The 20,455-nt window shown below is 36.3% G+C and overlaps 1 protein-coding gene across 5 annotated transcripts in view; it reads left to right on the forward strand.

Moving 5' to 3' along the window:
• Positions 1–8,305: 8,305 nt before the first annotated feature.
• Positions 8,306–20,455, forward strand: part of fw (CUB and Sushi multiple domains furrowed) — a 54,328-nt gene continuing 42,178 nt past the window's right edge. For 3 of the 5 annotated variants that reach the window (XM_043211232.2, XM_043211228.2, XM_070276413.1), the window contains exons 1-7: positions 8,306–8,412; positions 9,361–9,830; positions 16,544–16,806; positions 17,011–17,485; positions 17,571–17,723; positions 19,159–19,308; positions 19,368–19,544. In XM_043211232.2, the coding sequence (XP_043067167.1) occupies positions 9,605–9,830; positions 16,544–16,806; positions 17,011–17,485; positions 17,571–17,723; positions 19,159–19,308; positions 19,368–19,544 (1,444 nt within the window). In that variant the 5' untranslated portion in view covers positions 8,306–8,412; positions 9,361–9,604. The remainder of the gene's footprint in view (positions 8,413–9,360; positions 9,831–16,543; positions 16,807–17,010; positions 17,486–17,570; positions 17,724–19,158; positions 19,309–19,367; positions 19,545–20,455) is intronic. The other 2 variants (XM_043211231.2, XM_070276412.1) reach the window with 2 other exon arrangements.

The following is a 20,455-nucleotide window of genomic DNA, read 5'->3' on the forward strand; positions in this document are numbered from 1 at the left end:
GGGTCATTTCCGATCGTTCAGTTATATGGCAGCTATAAGATTTAGTCGGCCGATCCTTATGAAATTTGGTAGGTCGGATCAACTGACCAAAAATAGAATCTGTACTAAATTCCAGTTTTCTATTTTCTAAAACACGGAAGTTGAGTCATTTCCGATCATTCAGTTATATGGCAGCTATAGGATATAGTCGGCAGATCCTTATGAAATTTGGCATGTCGTAATATTTTGCCAAAAATAGCTCTCATGTCAAATTTGAACTCTCTAACTCTAAAAACACCAAAGTTATACCATTTCCGATCAATCAGTTATATGGCAGCTATAGGATATATTCGGCCGATCCGGGCCCTTCCGACTTATATACTGCGTGCAAAGGAGAGAAGGGTATGTGCAAAGTGCAATGTCGATGGCTTTAAAACTGAGAGGCTAGTTTGCGTAGAAACAGACAAACGGACAGACAGACAGACGGACAGACATGCTCATATCAACTCAGGAGGTGATCCTGAACAAGAATATATATACTTTATAGGGTCGGAGATGTCTCCTTTACTGCGTTGCACACTTTTGACCAAAATTATAATACCTTCTGCAAGTTATTTGGAACTTTGTTAGATTTCGATAAAAATATCGACATATAAAATAAAATCATAGTTCATTCTAGTTAATTTTGGCGTGAAAAAAACACTATGTGTTGCAAAATGTCGGATTGGGATGGTCAATAGATGCGTATTCAAATTAAAATGCTATTTAAAAAAAATATTTTTTTTGTACTCCAATGTCCCCTTTAGCGCCAACTTATTAAATAAAATTTTTTTTTTACTGTAAATTAAATGTTTCAAAAATCAAACAACATTTTCAAACCGACAGTGCTTGGATAAAAATTATTGCTTATCAAAAATTATTTAGATTATTGCTATCCAAAAATTTTCCCAATATAAGAAGGTAGGTGTTGGACCTTCGAAGTAATTAATATGCGCTTCCGTTACAGACATATAAATGAAATATTCGACCCTTTCCGCCATCATAAATTAAAAAAATTAAATTTTGGTCAAAATTTTAAAGCTAATGACTTAAGTTTGAACCAAAAATATATTTCATACTATTAAGATGTCCTAAATATGTTGTCCAGATTGGATTGAAAAACAAGAAAGGAAATCCGAGAAGAGTTTGATAACTTTGTAAGAACTAAGCATACATGTGTATCGTTTTCTCCTGTGCTTACGTTTGAAAATTCATTTGCGAACTCTCAGCCAAATGCAGTTACAACCAGATATATATCGCAAAAATCGGACGTAGTGATATGAGAATATCATAATATAACCAATTTATTACATTAAAAAATCTTAAAAAAAGACTCAAGCTTCTATCTTCAAAAATAAAAAAGTTGGTGTTTTTACTTAATAAAATTTCCGATCGTTCAGTTATATGGCTGCTATAGGATATAGGCCGCCGATCGTTATGAAATTTGCTAGGTCGGATCAACTGACCAAAAATAGAATCTGTAATTCCGATCGTTCAGTTATATGACAGTTATAGGATATAGTCGGCCGTTCCGACTTATATACTTCGTGCAAAGGAAAGAAGGGAGTGTGCAAAGTTTCAAGTCGATAGCTTTAAAACTGAGAGACCAGTTTGCGTAGAAACAGACAGACGGACATGTTTATATCAACCCAGGAGGTGATCCTGATTAGGAATATATATACCTTATAGGGTCGGAGATGTCTCCTTCACTGCGTTGCACACTTTTGACCAAAATTATAATACCCTCTGCAAGAGTATAAAAAGCATCCCCAGACCATTTGCCATGCTCCTTGCCTGACCGTTCGCCGTAAGCAATAATTTTTGAAGCGTTTGTCGCATTTGGGGCGCACGTAGCTCATACTATTGTAAGCCAAAAGTAGGCAGGACTTCATGGCCGGCGAACTGCGAAAAATCCAGTCTAGACCGTAAAAATGCTCCAGAAATGGGTAAAGTGATTGAATGTACATGATTGACGGAATGCCATTTTTTCTTATTTTGGTGTCGTTAAAAAAAATGTCATTCCGTCAATCATGTACAGTCCAAGATTGGTGTATTTTGGCCCACTTTCATGAAAGTTAAACCCTTACGGATATATCGAAAAAATTTCAACTCGATATAATAGCACGCGCTCCTTCCACACTAATGCAAAGTTCACATTTAGTGCAAGTCCGGATTCCATTGTCCGCTACTGTATGTTAAAAATCCACAAAGGACCTATTTAAAATTAAATAAATTTTGGGAGGGTCCGTATTGTGTAACTTGAAATTACACGTCCACACTGAAAAGAATAAATGTTTTTTTCTCGTCAAACATGTTTTTCGGTCTGTGATTTGTGATTTTTTCAAAAAATTCATAACAATAATCATTATTTACGGTACCTGCAAAAAAAGCCCTAAAAATGTTTGCCAGTATATCATTGAGCCTGTTAAACTGAATGATGATAAATCCTAAATGGAATGGTTAAGTAACGGGATCTTTAAATATTATCTTTGTTCATGGATTCGTTACTCTCTGTGATCTATTCCAAGATTTGGAATAAAACCGCTATTAAGTTGTGTTCGCTTGCCCCCACAGTTAAAGTTTGTTTCAAACATTAATTGCAAATTTCTGTAGCTAAAGTACAGGAAAGTTTTTGAAAAAAATGTTAAAATTTTGAACACGGGAATCTCAGAGAATTTAAAAGATAGTGTTATCCTAAATGGAACTTGAGCTCGTATGGAATCCGCGCAATTCATGTTTGTGTCAATATTTCACCACACCCACTCCCGCCCGCAAAACAAAAATCTCGTTCTAGCGTCAGTTCGTAATGATTTTGGAAAATGTTTTGATGCCAAACTGTTCCAATGCATAGAAATTAATTTGTCCTCTCTTTGTGTTAATTAATAACTTAAAAACAAACCAATATTTTTAAATGCGGCTTTAAAAATTTAGTTAATAACAACAACAAAATGATGATATTTTAAAAAAAAAAAGGAAAGCTAACTTCGGGCGGAGCCGAAGTTTATATACCCTTGCAGTTAAAACCGGATATATATCGCAAACATCGGATATAGTTGGCCGATCCTTATAAGAATGTAACCCAATTTATTATAATACAAAACCTAAAAATGTCCCAAACTTCTATCTTAAAAAACACAAAAGTTGGGTCATTTCCGATCGTTCAGTTATATGGCAGCTATAGGATATAGTCGGCCGATCCTAATGAAATTTGGTAAGTTCGATCAACTACCCAAAAATAGAATCTGTACAAAATTTCGCCTTTCTATCTTCAAAAACACGAAAGTTGGGTCATTTCCGATCGTTCAGTTATATGGCAGCTATAAGATATAGTCGGCCGATCCTAATGAAATTTGGCATGTCGTAATGTTTTGCCAAAAAATGTCGAATTTGAACTCTCTAACTTTAAAAACGTCAAAGTTATACCATTTCCGATCAATCAGTTATATGACAGCTATAGGATATAGTCGGCCGATCCGTTCCGACTTATATACTGCGTGCAAAGGAAAATTAGGGTGTGTGCAAAGTTCCAAGTCGATAGCTTTAAAACTGAGAGACTAGTTTGCATAGAAAGAGATAGACGGTCAGACAGACGGACATGCTCATATCAACTCAGGAGGTGATCCTGATCACCAATATATATACTTTATAGGGTCGGAGATGTCTCCTTCACTGCGTTACACACTTTTGGACAAAATTGTAATACCCTCTGCAAGGGTACAAAAAAACGGTGTAAAAAATGGAAGAAGAAGAAATTTTTGTCTCCAAGATATTTCCGGTACTTTGACGACGAAAATTTTAGCTATCGAATTGAATGGCGTTGCCGGATCAAAAAAAAACAGCTGATTTTGGGGTGTTGAAAGAATTAATTTTATTTATTTCGATAGCTAAAACATGGAGGGAAAATTGATGAAAGGAAAAATTAGTCGCCCGAAAAATTTTCGGCGCGCGAGGATAAATTGAAATTAATTAGTGCGGTCAGGGCGAAGCCCATAATATAGGATTTGACCCGCAAGGGGCATTTTAATGCCATAAAATGGCATTGAAATAATTTGTGATTGATTTTGATTTTGACCCAGTTTTCTTTTTCTTAATCAGCTCCTTAGCGGCGAAATACATAAACAAAACACCAACCAATCCAATCGTTTTGAATTCATTTTTGCTTATTTGTTATTTGTTTACAAACAACAGCTGTTCAGTATTACCCTTTTTCTTAATTTTTTTGGTCACACTAGCTCGGTAGCCGAATAAAGTGCGATTTCGCTAGTGGATTTTCGACAGCGGATTTTCGTCGTCAGAGTACTAGGCTTAAAGCATAGTACTGAGTTGACGAAAATCCGCTGTCCAACGAGTGACAGCTGTCAAACTCCATATAAAAAAAAACGGTGTTAAAAAAGGAAGAAGAAGAAATTTTTGCCTTCTAGATTTTGCGGGTACTGAGTTGACGAAAATTTGTGTTATCGATTTCAATGGTGTTCAAAAAAAATAAACAGCTGATCTCGGGGAGTTGAAAGAAATAATTTCATTTATTTCTATAGATGTGACATGGAGGGTCAATTGATCAAAAAAAAAATAGTCGGCCCGAAAAATTTTTGACGCGCCAGGACAAATTAAAATTAATTTCTGCGGTCAAGGCGAAGCCCATAATATGGGATTTGACCCACAAGGGGCATTTTAATGCCATAAAATGACATTGAAATGATTTGTGATTGATTTGATTTTGACACTATACACTATTACGAAAAATGAAATCAAAAACTACGTTTTTTTCGCTCAGTGAATGTTCTCCTACGCATACACTCAAATTTTAAACATGTGTGCTTTTTTCCCCTCACTGCTTTAAGGTCAGTTACATGTATTGATGGATTGTAGGTATACCAGGAGGCCTAAAATTTACATACATTCTAGTGATTCTAGATCACACAATTTACATGTTTTGTGCGCTAAAAATAAGTAAATGTTGTAGAAAAAAACAATTTAAATTATAGGTCTCATCATTTTTGGTTGATCATTTTGTAAAAATTCCATGGTCGGCGTAGGAAACGCTTCGATCCACTTTCTCGGGCATTGTTGAAAGTCTGTGAGTGCACGGATTTTATTTCGCGTCGGCAACATTGTCACAATGACAAACCAGAAGGCAGCAGTGCGAGCTGCTGACCACCGAGCGGTAAGCGATTTATTATACTTTGAAAACCAAAAGACAGACTAGTTTTTGTATAACCGACGCTTTGATACACTTATAGTGATTTTTCAACAAAAACTTAAAACAAGAAAGGAAAGCTAAATTCGGGCGGAGCCGAAGTTGATATACCCTTGCAGTTAAAACCGGATATATGGGCCGATCATTATGAGAATATCAAAATATAACCAATTTATTACAATACAAATTCTTAAAAAAAAGACTCAAGCTTCTATCTTTAAAAATACAAAAGTTGGTATTTCTACCAATACCATTTCCGATCGTTCAGTTATATCGCAGCTATAAGATATAGTCGGTCGATCGTTATGAAATTTGGTAGGTCGGATCAACTGACCAAAAATAAAATCTGTACCAAGTTCCAGTTTTCTATCTTCAAAAACACGACAGTTGGGTCATTTCCGATCGTTCAGTTATATGGCAGCTATAGGATATAGTCGGCCGATCCTTACGAAATTTGTCATGTCGTGTTATTTTGCCAAAAATAGCGCTCATGTAGCGCTCTCAAACACCGAAGTTATACAATTTCCGATCAATCAGTTATATGGCAGCTATAGAATATATTCGGCCGATCCGGGCCGATATTAGTTCCGACTTATATACTGCGTGCAAAGGAAAGAAGGGTGTGTGCAAAGTTCCAAGTCGATAGCTTTAAAACTGAGAGACTAGTTTGCATAAAAAAGAGATAGACGGTCAGACAGACGGACATGCTTATATTAACTCAGGACGTGATCCTGATCAAGAATATATATACTTTATAGGGTCGGAGATGTCTCCTTCACTGCGTTGCACACTTTTGGACAAAATTGTAATTTCCTCTCCAAGGGTATAAATATCACAGGACTATCAATTCAGTCTCCAGTCTCAGTCTCTTTATTGGAAGTCAAAGTTGCCTATTTAGAAAAAATGTTTCTTTTTCTAGACTTATGTATGTATGTTTGTAAATGTCACGTGGCTGGAACTTTTAAAAGGGATCCTCGATTCTTCCACAATAGAAGATTCAAGCATAATAAAAGCACTAAAAAAATTTAATTTAAAATACTGCTGCATATTTTCAGGTATAAGTAATAATATAAGTAAATAATGACAAAAAAAACATTAATGGGAAATAAAAGGATTAATTTAAATTTGCATACATAGCGGGTTAATTTTTTGGGAGGGAAAAAACAAAATGGGTAAGAGTCCAACTAACTCGCAATCTAGATAGTATCTAAGATCATTTCACGCAATAAGTAGGGGTATATAATAAACTAATAACATTCCAAATACAACATACGTTATGACTTTATAATCTTGCCCTATAATTTGAACTATCATACATATTAACAAATATAAATATTTTTATCTTTTGGTTTGATTCTTTATATTTTTGTCATTGACTTCCGTATTATATATATCCCTGAAATCTCAATTTACATTTTAAAGTATTTTTATTTTGTCTATATCCATTAAACAGATTAAAATGACTTATTATTTTAAAAAAAGAAAACTTCCAGTGTTTATTTATAAGGAAATTGTTCGTGTTATTTTTTAGTAGCTGAGCTGAGAGAAAGATGAAAATGAATGTATCGGCGAATCTAAATATAAAAAATTAAATGTTACATTTTTATATGTGTGTACCAGGGCACACATACATTACACAGTGCGACAAAAAAAGAAAAGTTGGAGGAACTTTTGAAGAGACCTAGTAGGAATTGTTCATTAGGTCGAGTATAGTCTAAAACCATGTTTGAAATTTTTCCTACACCCTCAAATCTTGATTTATTGCGAAAAAACGGTTTTTCGAAAGTGTTTTGCTCTTAAAAATTCTGAACGCGCAATTTTAGGCCGATTTTCAAGTTTTTTATGTTTTTCAATAGTTAAATGTGGTAGCTTTTGAAAAAAAATACATCTTCAATTTATTTAAACAGAAAGGACACAAATTTTACAAAAGAAACTGACTTTTTTGAATTTTTGTCACGTTTGTCGAACTTTGACGCCATTTTTTCGGTACAACTTCCAAGAAATGGTATCATTCTTAACACATATTAATATTGTCTCATTAATCCTGAATAAAACAACACCAATTTAATTTCGAAATTATGAAAATTGTTGAAGTTATTACGCTTTTCCCAAAACAAGTCAATTCAAATTCGAGCGCACCGTAACAGTATGTAAGTACCAGTATGTAAGTTAACAGAAAGATAGAAACTCAATGGAAGATTATTCTTGTCAGTCTTATTTTTATTGATTTCATAGCTTTTATCAATGTTTAAAAATGCTAAAAATGAAAAAAAAAGCTATGAAATCAATAAAAATAAGACTGACAAGAATAATCTTCCATTGAGTTTCTATCTTTCTGTTAACTTACATACTGGTACTTACATACTGTTACGGTGCGCTCGAATTTGAATTGACTTGTTTTGGGAAAAGCGTAATAACTTCAACAATTTTCATAATTTTGAAATGAAATTGGTGTTGTTTTATTCAGGATTAATGAGACAATATTAATATGTGTTAAGAATGATACCATTTCTTGGAAGTTGTACCGAAAAAATGGCGTCAAAGTTCGACAAACGTGACAAAAATTCAAAAAAGTCAGTTTCTTTTGTAAAATTTGTGTCCTTTCTGTTTAAATAAATTGAAGATGTATTTTTTTTCAAAAGCTACCACATTTAACTATTGAAAAACATAAAAAACTTGAAAATCGGCCCAAAATTGCGCGTTCAGGAATTTTTAAGAGCAAAACACTTTCGAAAAACCGTTTTTTCGCAATACATCAAGATTTGAGGGTGTAGGAAAAATTTCAAACATGGTTTTATACTATACTCGACCTAATGAACAATTCCTACTAGGTCTCTTCAAAAGTTCCAAACCACTGTCGCACTGTGTTATGGGAAAGGGTATTGAATTTTAGACTCTCTCAAAATCAGCTCTTCATTGTGTGTTTATTTTAGTGCAACTAGCAAGAACCAGTCGAGCGACGAATTAACCTTTTTGTGACGGCGACGGCTCGTACCGCTTCGGAACCGGAGTCGGAGACGGACCGACTTGGTCCGAAGCCCAGTAAGCTCATAATACTTCGAATCTAGCTTGATCGGGCGGCCTGACTTGGACTGCGTCGTGAACTTCTGTGAACTAAAACGGCCCAAAGGAAAACCAGTTATTAGTCAACTTTCATTCAAAGCAGACGTTAACAGCGCTCGGAGCGGATCGAGACGGTTTGTTGTTTGGAAGTTGCAGCATTTTGCCACCTAAAATTCCGAAGTCTGTGTTGTGTTTGGTTTGGTGTGTGCGGTGTGCAGAGTGTAGTGCTTGGCTACATTTAGCCAACTTACATAAAAATTAGTTATGAATTCACGTTCATATGTAGCCAATCTTTTTTTCCTTTTAATTTACCATCTTATGGGCTGAAGGTGCAATTCAGCCCCAACGTGAAAGTTTCTTATATTTTATTTATTTTTCATTGTTTTGTGTGTTGTTTTTGTTTTTGTGAGCTCTGTCTTTAATTTTTTTTGTGAGAACTGGTCAAAGAGTGAGTCTGCCCAATCCCACTGTTTGGTTTTTGACGAGTAACCCAAATCGGTCCTCCATTAAATCATATTAAAGCACAAAGTAAATGTGTAAAAAAAATTCAAAACAAGTATTTGATCCAGTTCTTCAAGTTTGCCATTAAAGCGGTCGTCGTTTACTTTCCCATTCTGTTTTAATTATCACTCGGATATTAATTAGAGTGCCAAAGTCAGGAACTAATTCGAAACTTTTCAAAGACTTCCAAAGACTGGACATTAACCTGAAGAAAAGCTGATAATTAGGAGGAGGTGCATGTATGCCTGAATAAAAGTTTTTGCTTTATTTTGGTGGAATTCTCCCCGATGTGTACCCATAGTATACCATAGTATGAATGTTCCTTGGCTGAAGAAATAGTCGTGGTTGTTGCAACCTTGAGAACAACGTCGAAATAAGTCACCACCAAGCGACCAGGCAGTACCGGTGCTCGTGAGCAATATTTTTTATTTTTTAATATTAATGATAGAGTTACAAGCCAAAAAAGGGGGAAAGCCGTTTAAAGTTTGCTTTTACATTTTGGATCGGGCAAGAGTTTTAAAGCGACGCATTCGATTCTCTACGTATACATACTTAGGAAAGCGGTTGTGTTTTGATTTCAGCGGTAAAGGAGTCAACGACCGACTACTGTGATTTTTCTTAACAACTACAATGCATAATCACTTGTGTTTTTTTTTACTGTAATATGAAATCATATTTATTATGCTATGGAAAATATATGGCATGTGAATGAAGAGTGAAAATATATAAGTGAAGCTCAAACTATATGCATGTTTTACCTATGCTTGTGTATTTCCAAAGAAAAATTAATAATTGCCTAGTGTATGCATAAATTATTCGCTGTTTATGCCACAAAAACAACTGTGTAGCCCCGAGCTAATGAACATGAGCAAAAACTTAAGGAGCAGGAACCACATCGTCAACATCGGCTACGTCGCCAGCTGCCACCAGCGAACAATGTTGAGTCGCAAGTCATTGTTCAGAGTTTTGAGAGGAGCGACGGTGACGACTTTTTCGCATCCAATGCCCCTCATTATACTGCTGACGTTGTGCACAGCTGGAAATTGCCAAAGTAAGTTCATCCACTCCATTCCACAGCCGGTAGCATTGGCCCAAATCCATCTTTTTGCACAAAATTTTTCAGTAAGTCAGTGGCCTTAGAATCCAAGTGAATTATATTTGCCTCATTGACCACAGGTTTATCTAGAGAATACATACTAGAATACATATGTATTGTAATTTTGGCCAAACAATATTATGTATTGTAATATTGGCCAAAACTAATTTAAGCAACGAGATATTGTGAAGATTCTTATTCTTCATCAGGTCAACCTCCTAAGTCGATATAAGCATGTTTGTTTTTCCCTCTGTCCTGCCTTTCTTTTAAGCATACTTTTCTCTCAGTTTGAACGCTATTGAACTCAAATTATGTCAAAATACCATACCTTTGAAGGAAATGCCATAACTTTTGTATTTTTTCAGAGTCAAAAGGTTGAGACTTTCTTTAGATGCTATTTTTAGTCATTTAATCCGATCTGCCTAATTTTATAAGGATCGGCTGACTATAACCTATAGTGCTTATAAACCTCGGATATACTATAAATTGCATGATAATGGAGATACAACTTTTTACCTTTTTCATAATTCAGATTATACTAAAATTGGCAAATACTTCAATACCCATAAGAATCGGTCAACCATATCCGATTCAAACTCTCTAATTCTAAAAACTCCAAAGTTGCAGAATCTCCGATCAATAACTTATATGGCAGCTATAGGATATATTCGGCCGATCTCGGCCGTTCCGACTTATATACTACGTGCAAAAAAAAGAATGTGTGTGCAAAGTTTCAAGTCGATAGCTTTAAAACTGAGAGACTAGTTCGCGTAGAAACAGACAGACAGACGGACATGCTCATATAAACTCAGGAGGTGATCCTGATCAGGAATATACATATATACTTTATAGGGTTGGAGATTTCTCCTTCACTGCGTTGCACACTTTTGGACAAAATTATAATACCGTCTGCAGGGGTATAAAAACCTCTTGAAGAGCCTGTGACGAACTCGGAAGCCACGCCCAAAATATTTAATATCCATAAAAACATGAAAGGAAAGCTAACTTCGGGCGGAGCCGAAGTTGATATACCCTAGCAGGTAAAATCGGATATATATCACAAACATCGGATATCGTTGGTCGATCCTTATGAAAATATCATAATGTAATAAATTTATTAAAATAAAAATTTTAAAAAAAGGTCCCAAGCTTCTATCTTCAAAAATACCAAGGTTGATATTTCTATCAAATACCATTTCCTTTCGTTCAGTTATATGGCAGCTATAAGATATAGTCGGCGGATCGTTTGGTGAAATTTGGTAGGTCAGATTCACCAGAAAATAAAATCTGTACTAATTTACAGCTTTCTATCTTCAAAAACACGAAAGTTGGGTCATTTCCGATCGTTCAGTTATATGACAGGATATAGTCGGCCGATCTTGATGAAATTTGATGGGTCGTATTATTTTGCCATAAATAGCTCTCATGTAAAATGGGAGCTCTCTTACTTTAAAAAACCAAAGTAATACCATTTCCAATCAATCAATATGACAGCTATAGGATAAGCTATAAGAAAATAAGGGTGTGTGCAAAGTTTCAAGTCGATAGCTTTAAAACTGAGAGACGGACATGCTCATATCAACTCAGGAGGTGATCCTGATCAAGAATATATATACTTTATAGGGTCGGAGACGTCTCCTTTACTGCGTTGCACACTTTTGGACAAAATTATAATACCCTCTGCAAGGGTGTAGGCGCGCTCTCGATTATGGGCTGTATTTCTGTCATTATTTGATATTTTTATTTGAAACTTTAGCAGTACATTCTTAATAAACAATACTATCGAAATATGTGAAAAAAAATCGATTTTTTCAACCTCACACATGAGACTACATCCTTAATAACCGACTGTCTTTGCATTTTTCTATTGCTGTTTTTATACCCTTGCAGAGGGTATTATAATTTTGTCCAAAAGTGTGCAACGCAGTAAAGGAGGCGTCTCCGACCCTATAAAGTATATATATTCTTCATCAGGATCACCTCCTGAGTTGATATGAGCATGTCCGTCTGTCTGTCTGTCCGTTTCTACGCGAACTAGTCTCTCAGTTTTAAAGCTATCGTCTTGAAACTTTGCACACACCCTTCTTTCCCTTGCACGCAGTATATAAGTCGGAACGGCCCGGATCGGTTGACTATATCCTATAGCTGCCATATAACTGATTGATCGGAAATGGTATAACTTTGGTGTTTTTAGAGTTAGAGAGTTCAAATTTGACACGAGAGCTATTTTTGGCAACACATTACGCCATGCCAAATTTCATTAGGATCGGCCAACTATATCCTATAGCTGCCATATAACTGAACGATCGGAAATGACCCAACTTTCGTGTTTTTGAAGATAGAAAGGCGGAATTTAGTACAGCTTCTATTTTTGGTCAGTTGATCCAACCTACCAAACTTTATAACGACCGGCTGACTATATCTTATAGCTGCCATATAACTGAACGATCGGAAATGGTTTTTGGTAGAAATACCAACTTTGGTATTTTTGAAGATAGAAGTTTGGGACGTTTTTTAGATTTTATATTATAATAAATTGGGTTATATTATCATATTCTCATTAGGATCGGCCAACTATATCCGATGTTTGCGATATATATCCGGTTTTAACTGCAAGGGTATATCAACTTCGGGCGGAGCCGAAGCTTCCTGTTAGCTTTCCCTTCCTGTTATTGTGTATTTCTATAATTTTATGTATGTATAATATTGTTTTGTCACAAAAATGCATTTAAGAACTTTGGGCGTGGATTGCAGGTTCGTCATCGACTTTTTACACCGGTATTTTACATCATATTAAACCGTGTGCAAACACACTTATAAAGTATATATATTCTGGATCAGGATCACCTCCTGAGTCTGTCTGTCTGTTTCTACGCAAACTACTGTTTCAGTTTGAAAGCTGTCGACTTGAAACTTTGCACACACCCTTCTTTCTTTTGCATGCAGTATATAAGTCGAAACGGTCGGGATCGGCCGACTATATTCTAAAGCTGCCATATAACTGAACGATCGGAAATGGTATTTGGTAGAAATACCAACTTTGCTATGTATGTACATAAGTATGTGGAATTTAAAAATTCAGAACGGAATCGATTTGAGATATCCGAATAGAAAGAGAAAAACAGCTGGCCAAGAGAAGTGAAAGTTTCCGGTCAGTGGTACGATGACGTCTGGCCATATGTAAACAAATGACCAAGCTGAGAGCATGAGGCCAATTGGCTTTTGGGATTCTTGCCTTACCAGTTTCCCAAGTTTTAGATACGTGATAAAAACGAGCGTGTACTGCTTTGACTCTGTTGGCAGTGTTGTCACAATCTCATGTGCTGCAAAAGCTATGTTGGAAGATATTTAAAAAACTTGTAAAATCTTTTTTATTAATAAAATTAAGAATTAAGGATGCAAACTTGAAAATAAATAGCAAATGTTAAGAATTTTTATAAAGTAATCGTAATTGACATATCGTCTATTTTAAAGACTTCCTTATTAGAATTATTCAATCTAAATATAAATATAAATCAATATTATATTTGTACACTACACTATCGGTACACAGCTACAGAACTAAATGCAAACATATAAAGCTTCTTAATTAAAATCTTAAGCAAGAGTAAAATATTTTGCATTTGATTAAGACTAACTCATGATTTTTAAAATGCTGGATTTTTATACCCTTGCAGAGGGTATTATAATTTTGTCCAAAAGTGCAAAACGCAGTGAAGGAGACATCTCCGACCCTATAAAGTATATATATTCTTGATCAGGATCACCTCCTGAGTTGATATAAGGATGACCGTCTGTCTCTACGCAAACTTGTCTCTTAGTGAAGCTATGCTATGAACTTGAAACTTTGCGCACACCCTTCTTTCTTTTGCACGCAGTATATAAGTCGAAACGACCGGGATCGGTCCACTATATCCTATAGCTTCCATGTAACTGATTGATCGAAAATGGTATAAGTTTGGTGTTTTTAGAGTTAGAGAGTTCAGATTTCGTACGAATGCTATTTTTTGCAAAATAATACGTAAGGATTGGCCGACTATATTGTATATCTGTCATATAACAGAACGATCAGAAATGGTATTTGGTAGAAATACCAGCTTTGGTATTTTTGAAGATAGAAGCTTGAGTTTTTTTTGTTTTTACATTTTTTATTGTAATTAATTGGTTTTATTATGATATTTTCATAAGGATTGGCAAACTATATCCGATGTTTGCGATATATACATATCTGGCTTTAACTGCAAGGGTATATCAACTTCGGCCCGAAGTTAGCTTTCCTTTCTTGTTTACATTTCTTTTATTATGTTATCAGAATTTTACTTAAATGTATATAGGGTCCAATTTCCAAAAGGTTAGATCTAGCTATTAAAAAGCTAAAATGTTAACCCGGCTGACAAGTTGTATGCATTACGCTCTTCTACGTGCAGAAAATATAAATCCCGTACTCTTTGTGTAGTGGTCGCTGTTGTCATAACGGTATTTGGGAAACCTTTGTAATGGTTACGCGACCAACCTGCAATCGCTTTCCTAACCCATTTAACATCGTACATACAAATATGGTCTTTAAGCGACTGCTGGCTGTTTCACTAATTTTTACCCTTCATGGAAAAGGGCGGTCGGGCTCAAGGATTAATTATCCCTTTCACAAGTGTAGCAATATCATATCTCCGGTTAAACAGGATGGCAACAATTCCAAATTTTTTGCAAAAAACTGCCTTTTGCATGGGAATAAATGAAATCATCAACGTAACTCGAGATGTTTATACACTTTCTTTATGTTTATACATACTTTTATCTATATTGTAATTTTTTATTTTTATTGTAATTTTCCTAGCATTAATTGATAACTTGCAAACGAGACAAGAGAGGGGTTTTTTTGAAGCAAATTAGGCGTGTCCCACTCCCGCCCCGATTTTGACCTCGACTTGACCTCGTGGTAAGCGGGAATACAAAATTTTCCAACTGGTGCCCCCATTCCCATCGTTAATAGGATTTAATTTCCGGCAAAAATTTTTGAGATGCAGCTATATTTCTAAAATTTTCATAAATGTTCTTATGTATACATTTTACATAAAGATCAACTCTGGGAAAGTTCTATTGTGTCAAAAAAAAATCGCATATATGTATGTATGTATATGCAATGATGATGGGAATCTGACTTTTAAAATTTTTACACAATTTGGCTTTAACTCTATTGTTTATTGCAAAAGCAATGGAAAACAAGAAAGGAAAGCTAACTTCGGGGGAATAGCCGAAGTTGATATACCCTTGCAGTTAAAACCGTATATATATCGCAAACATCGGATATAGTTGGCCGATCCTTATGAGAATAAAATAATATAACCCAATTTATTATAATATAAAATCTAAAAATAAGTCCCAAACTTCTATCTTCAAAAATACCAAAGTTGGTATTTCTACCAAAAAACATTTTGGATCGTTCAGTTATATGGCAGCTATAGTTGGCCGATCCTTATGAAATTGAGTAGGTCGGATTATCTGACCAAAAATATAATCAGTACTAAGTTACAGCTTTCTATCTTCAAAAACACGAAAGTTGGGTAATTTCCGATCGGTCAGTTATATGGCAGCTATATGATATAGTCGGCCGATCCTAATAAAATTTGGTAAATTGATCAACTGACCAAAAATAGAATCTGTACTAAATTCCACCTTTCTATCTTCAAAAACACAAAAGTTGGGTCATTTCCGATCGTCCAGTTATATGGCAGCTATAGGATATAGTCGGCCGATCCCGGCCGTTCCGACTTGTATACTGCGTGCAAAGGAAAGAAGGGTGTGTGCAAAGTTTCAAGTCGATAGCTTTAAAACTAAGAGACTAGTTCGCGTAGAAACAGACAGACAGACGGACAGACGGACAGACGGACATGCTCATATCAACTCAGGAGGTGATGCTGATCAAGAATATATATACTTTATAGGGTCGGAGATGTCTTCTTCACTGCGTTGTACACTTTTGACCAAAATTATAATACCCTCTGCAAGGGTATAAAAAAACGAAAGTTGGGTAATTTCCGTTCGTTGTATAAGATATAGTCGGCCGATCCTTCTGAAATTTAGCATGTCGTAATGTTTTACCAAAAATAGCACTCGTGTTAAATTTGAACTCTCCAACTCTAAAAACACCAAAGTTATACCACTTCCGATCAATCAGTTATATGGCAGCTATAGGATATAGTCAGCCGATTCCGGCCGTTCCGACTTATATTCTGCGTGCAAAGGAAAAAAGGGTGTGTGCAAAGTTTGAAGTCGATAGCTTTAAAACTGAGAGACTAGATTGCGTACTTAGATTGCGTACTACTTTTGGTCAGTTGATCCGAACTACCACATTTCATAACGATCGGCTGAATATATCTTATAGCGTCCATATAATTGTACGATTGGAAATGGTATTTTTTAAGTTTTGTATTGTAATAAACGCTGTTGGACCTGCTAATATCGACTGAAAAGGTGCTTCAAATAAATTATTTACGCGTGTACTTTATAGAATCGAAAATTTAATCTTTACAATTCAAAGCTAAGCACTTTTAAAAAAACTACAATATTAAGTTAATATTTATCTATAATTGTATACACTCTACCAAATTCGAATTTTATCATGGTCTTGAAATTTATTGAATGATTTAATGACTTCATGCTCCTTTCAGTTTGCGGTCCTCCGGCGGTGCCGCTAAATTCCAAAGTACGAACAGTACTGGGAAATTCTGGAATTACAGAAGCTCTTTACGAGTGCGATACCGGTTACGAGCTGTTTGGGCCTACTTCGATCAAGTGTGACGATCGGACGGGATGGGAAAGAGAACTTCCCTTCTGCGGAGTTAATGTGGCGTACAGAAAGCCTGTCAACCAGAGCTCCTACACTCGCAGTGGTCCTGCGAGCTACGCCAATGACGGCAAGCCAGGCAACAAAGTGAGTCCTTTACTTTTCCATAAGGGAAAAGTGTTTAGACTTATGTTTTATATAAAAGTAACCATATAAAAGCTTTGGATTTATGGAAAAATGTAATCAAAAAAGAAATGGGTGTAATAGACGAAAGATTTTTTCCATGGTCTTAGTTCTTAAATTTCATGCTTTTCATAAATCGTAATCAAGTTTTTTTTTTTGCATTTTTAGAATCCTGATGGCCAAGAGTGCTCGGAGACCCAAAAGGAGCCGTCACCCTGGTGGCGTGTTGACCTTCTAACGCCGCAAACGGTGCATGTTGTGCGGATCACGACTCGCGGATGCTGCGGACACCAGCCATTGCAGGATCTCGAGATCCGTGTGGGCAATAGCAGCGCTGACTTGCAGCGAAATCCTTTGTGTGCCTGGTATCCTGGAACCTTGGATGAGGGCGTCGTGAAGACTTTTACGTGTGCCCGACCACTGGTCGGGCAATTTGTGGTCATTCAGTTGGTAGGGGTGGAGGGCAGTCTGAGCTTGTGCGAGGTAGAGACTTTTACTAATGACGAGTTCTCCGTGGACCGCTGCCTGAGCCCCAAGCTCGGAGTAGACACTGTAGTGACAACGTTCTCCAAAACCTGCTACGACTTCCACATTACAAAAGGAGAGAGTTTTGATAGAGCTCAAGCCATTTGCAGGCAAACTGGTAAGTATTAATTACCAGTGTTATACTCGTATTTGGTGTGTTAAACCGCAACCAGAAACTAATAGCATCCGGCCATTATCAATAGGTGGCGACTTGGCTTACGATTTCAGAGGCGCCACAAGACAGTATATACTGTCCGAATTGGAGAGACGCAAGACTGAACTGAAGCCGCAGCTTGTCTGGATTGGAGCCCAGAAGGAGCCTGGGATTACGTCTCGGACCTGGAAATGGGTGAACGGTAAGAAGTTTTATCCAGTAATAGTGTTTTTCCGGTCTGTGATCTGTATAGGTAAAGACCTACTACAAGTTTAATACTAATAAAGGTGGTGGGGACATTAGAGTCTCCAGACTAATAACATTTTTATTTTAAATACGCGTCGATTGAATCCTCAATTATCCCAATCCAATTTTTTGTTTAGAAATTATTTAAGAAAAACCGAACCAAAAAATCATTTTTTTTTTCTTCTTCTTCTAAATTATTTTCTTCCTCTTCTGTTTGTCTGTGTGCACTAATTTGTTTCCATCAATCAATTTGTTTCCATCATCCCGAATCTCCAAAATTCAAGATGGTAGTTACTTAAATAAAACTAACATTTGTTCTACACTGTTTATACTCTTTCAGAGGTTAATTATTATTATATAATTTTGAACCCTATAAAGTATATATATTCCTGATCAGGACCACCTCCTGAGTTGATATGAGCATGTCCGTCGGTCTGTTTTTACGTGAACTAGTCTCTCAGATTTAAAGCTCTCGACTCGAAACTTTGCAAACACCCTTCTTTGCACTTAAGTCGGAACAGAAAGGTTCGGCCGACTATTTACTATATTTGCCATGTAACCATGTAACTTAACCGGAAATTCTATAACTTTAATGTTTTAAGGATTGGGATTTCCTATGGATTTTATTTTTGGAAAAATAATACGACATACCAAATTTTTGGCAGAATAATACAACATGCCAAATTTCATAAGGATAGGCCGCCTAAATCCTATGGACTATATCCTATAACTGCAAGATCGGAAATGATCCAACGTGTGATTTCGTGGTTTTAAAGATAAAAAGTTTGAACTATAGATTCTATTTTTTTCCAATTGATTAAACCCACCAAATTTCATTGGGGTCGGCCGTCTACATCTTATAACCGCCATATAACTGAACAATAGGAATATGGCATCTGTTAAATATACCAACTTTGGTATTTTTGAAGATAGAAGCTTGAGAATTTTTTTAAATTATGTATTCTAATAATTTAATTTTAAATTAAAATTCGCATAACGATCGGCCCAAAATATTTAATATTTGGGATTCATATCCGATCTTAACTGCAAGGGTATATCAAATTCGGCTCCGCTAGAAGTTAGCTATAAATTTTTTTATTATTTTATATCAGTGGTGGGCACGAAATCTAACGGTCGGAGCCGCAGTTCGGCCAAACAACAAATTACAACAACAACCACCACCCTCGCGATGGTTGCGTCGCGTCGCGTTGTGCGCAAACGGACTCTTAATAATTGTTGTTGCAAACTCGGGACCGCGGGGTCGGGCCCGCTACCTGCCTCGGAATTTGTGTAGCATTGTTTTTGGAGGAGCCATGGGCTTGCCCACCCCTGTTTTATATATATTTTCTGAATAAAAATGTTTTCATTTAATGCTTTTCTTTGCCTTCTAGGTGAAGTGGTGCAAAAGCCTACTTGGGGAAAGGACCAACCAAACAACTACAACGGAGAACAGAACTGTGTGGTGTTAGATGGAGGTCGCAACTGGTTGTGGAACGATGTCGGTTGCAACTTGGACTACTTGCACTTTATCTGCCAGCACAGTGAGTAGCCACAGAACTTAGTGTGAGTGCCATGTCTTCACATATTGTCTTTCCGTTAGTACCGTTTTCTTGCGGGTCGCCGGATGTTAAGCAAAACACTACTGTCATGGGCAAGAAATTCACTCTGGGGGAGAATATAAAATACGCCTGCCCCAAGGGCCACTCATTGCTCGGTCAAGTGGAACGGACATGCAGACGCGACGGAACTTGGAGTGGATTGGCACCGACCTGCAAATGTAAGAGGAAGTTTTTGAGTCCAGTTTGGCAGAAATGAATTAAATGTTGGAGCAATATAAGGAATCCCGGCTCGACTATGGTCGCTTAGGATAGGTTTAAAACACTTACAAATGGATTAAATATCCCTTTATAAGGCCGCGATGCATATGTGTATATACATATACCGTTTGAATTCAACAATTTCTTAATGTATATGATGATGTTCAAGACGATTTGTTCAACCAGTTTTTGGCCAGAAAACATTTTGGTCCAAGAACATCCGCCTAGTACCCTAAAGAAAAAAGTTTTAAAACCAGTGGGAGCGAAACTTCCACATATTAGAATCACTGACCAACATTCCACCTTTTCTTCGCCCACTAATTCAAAAAACTAATATCCTCCCTAACACTTACCTATCAGAATACTAGTGGGCTACGTAGCAAACTCCTTAAACTATATTCTGATAGTTCTCTCTTTGCAACCCATATTATAGCCTTAACAGAAACTTGGTTAAAGCCGGAGATCTTTAGCTCCGAAAATTTTCCAAGTAAGTATACCACTTTTAGACCTGATCGACCTTTGCGAAGGGTGGTGGGTAGAGTCCTCTTTTCAGTAGACTCCCTTGCTTGCTTGCTTCTGAAGAGGTGAAATCAAAACAGTTTGGTGACATAGAATTTATTTGAATTAAAATCATTTTGTCCGCTAAATCTTTATACATTACATGGTCATATATACCACCTTCGTCTGAACCGCCCACACACTGGCATCATTTGTCCGCTGTTCAATCCGTTTTTAATCTTATGACCGATCGTAACCACCTCGTAGCTCTGGGTACCTTAAAAGTTCCAGAATTAAATTGGAATCTTATGTCGATAGCTCACCAATTTATCACTTATCATGGACCATGACTTCACCGCGGGCATGTTTGACA

The sequence above is a fragment of the Drosophila bipectinata genome, chromosome XR, assembly GCF_030179905.1.
Source record: "Drosophila bipectinata strain 14024-0381.07 chromosome XR, DbipHiC1v2, whole genome shotgun sequence".
NCBI classification, from domain to species: domain Eukaryota; kingdom Metazoa; phylum Arthropoda; class Insecta; order Diptera; family Drosophilidae; genus Drosophila; species Drosophila bipectinata.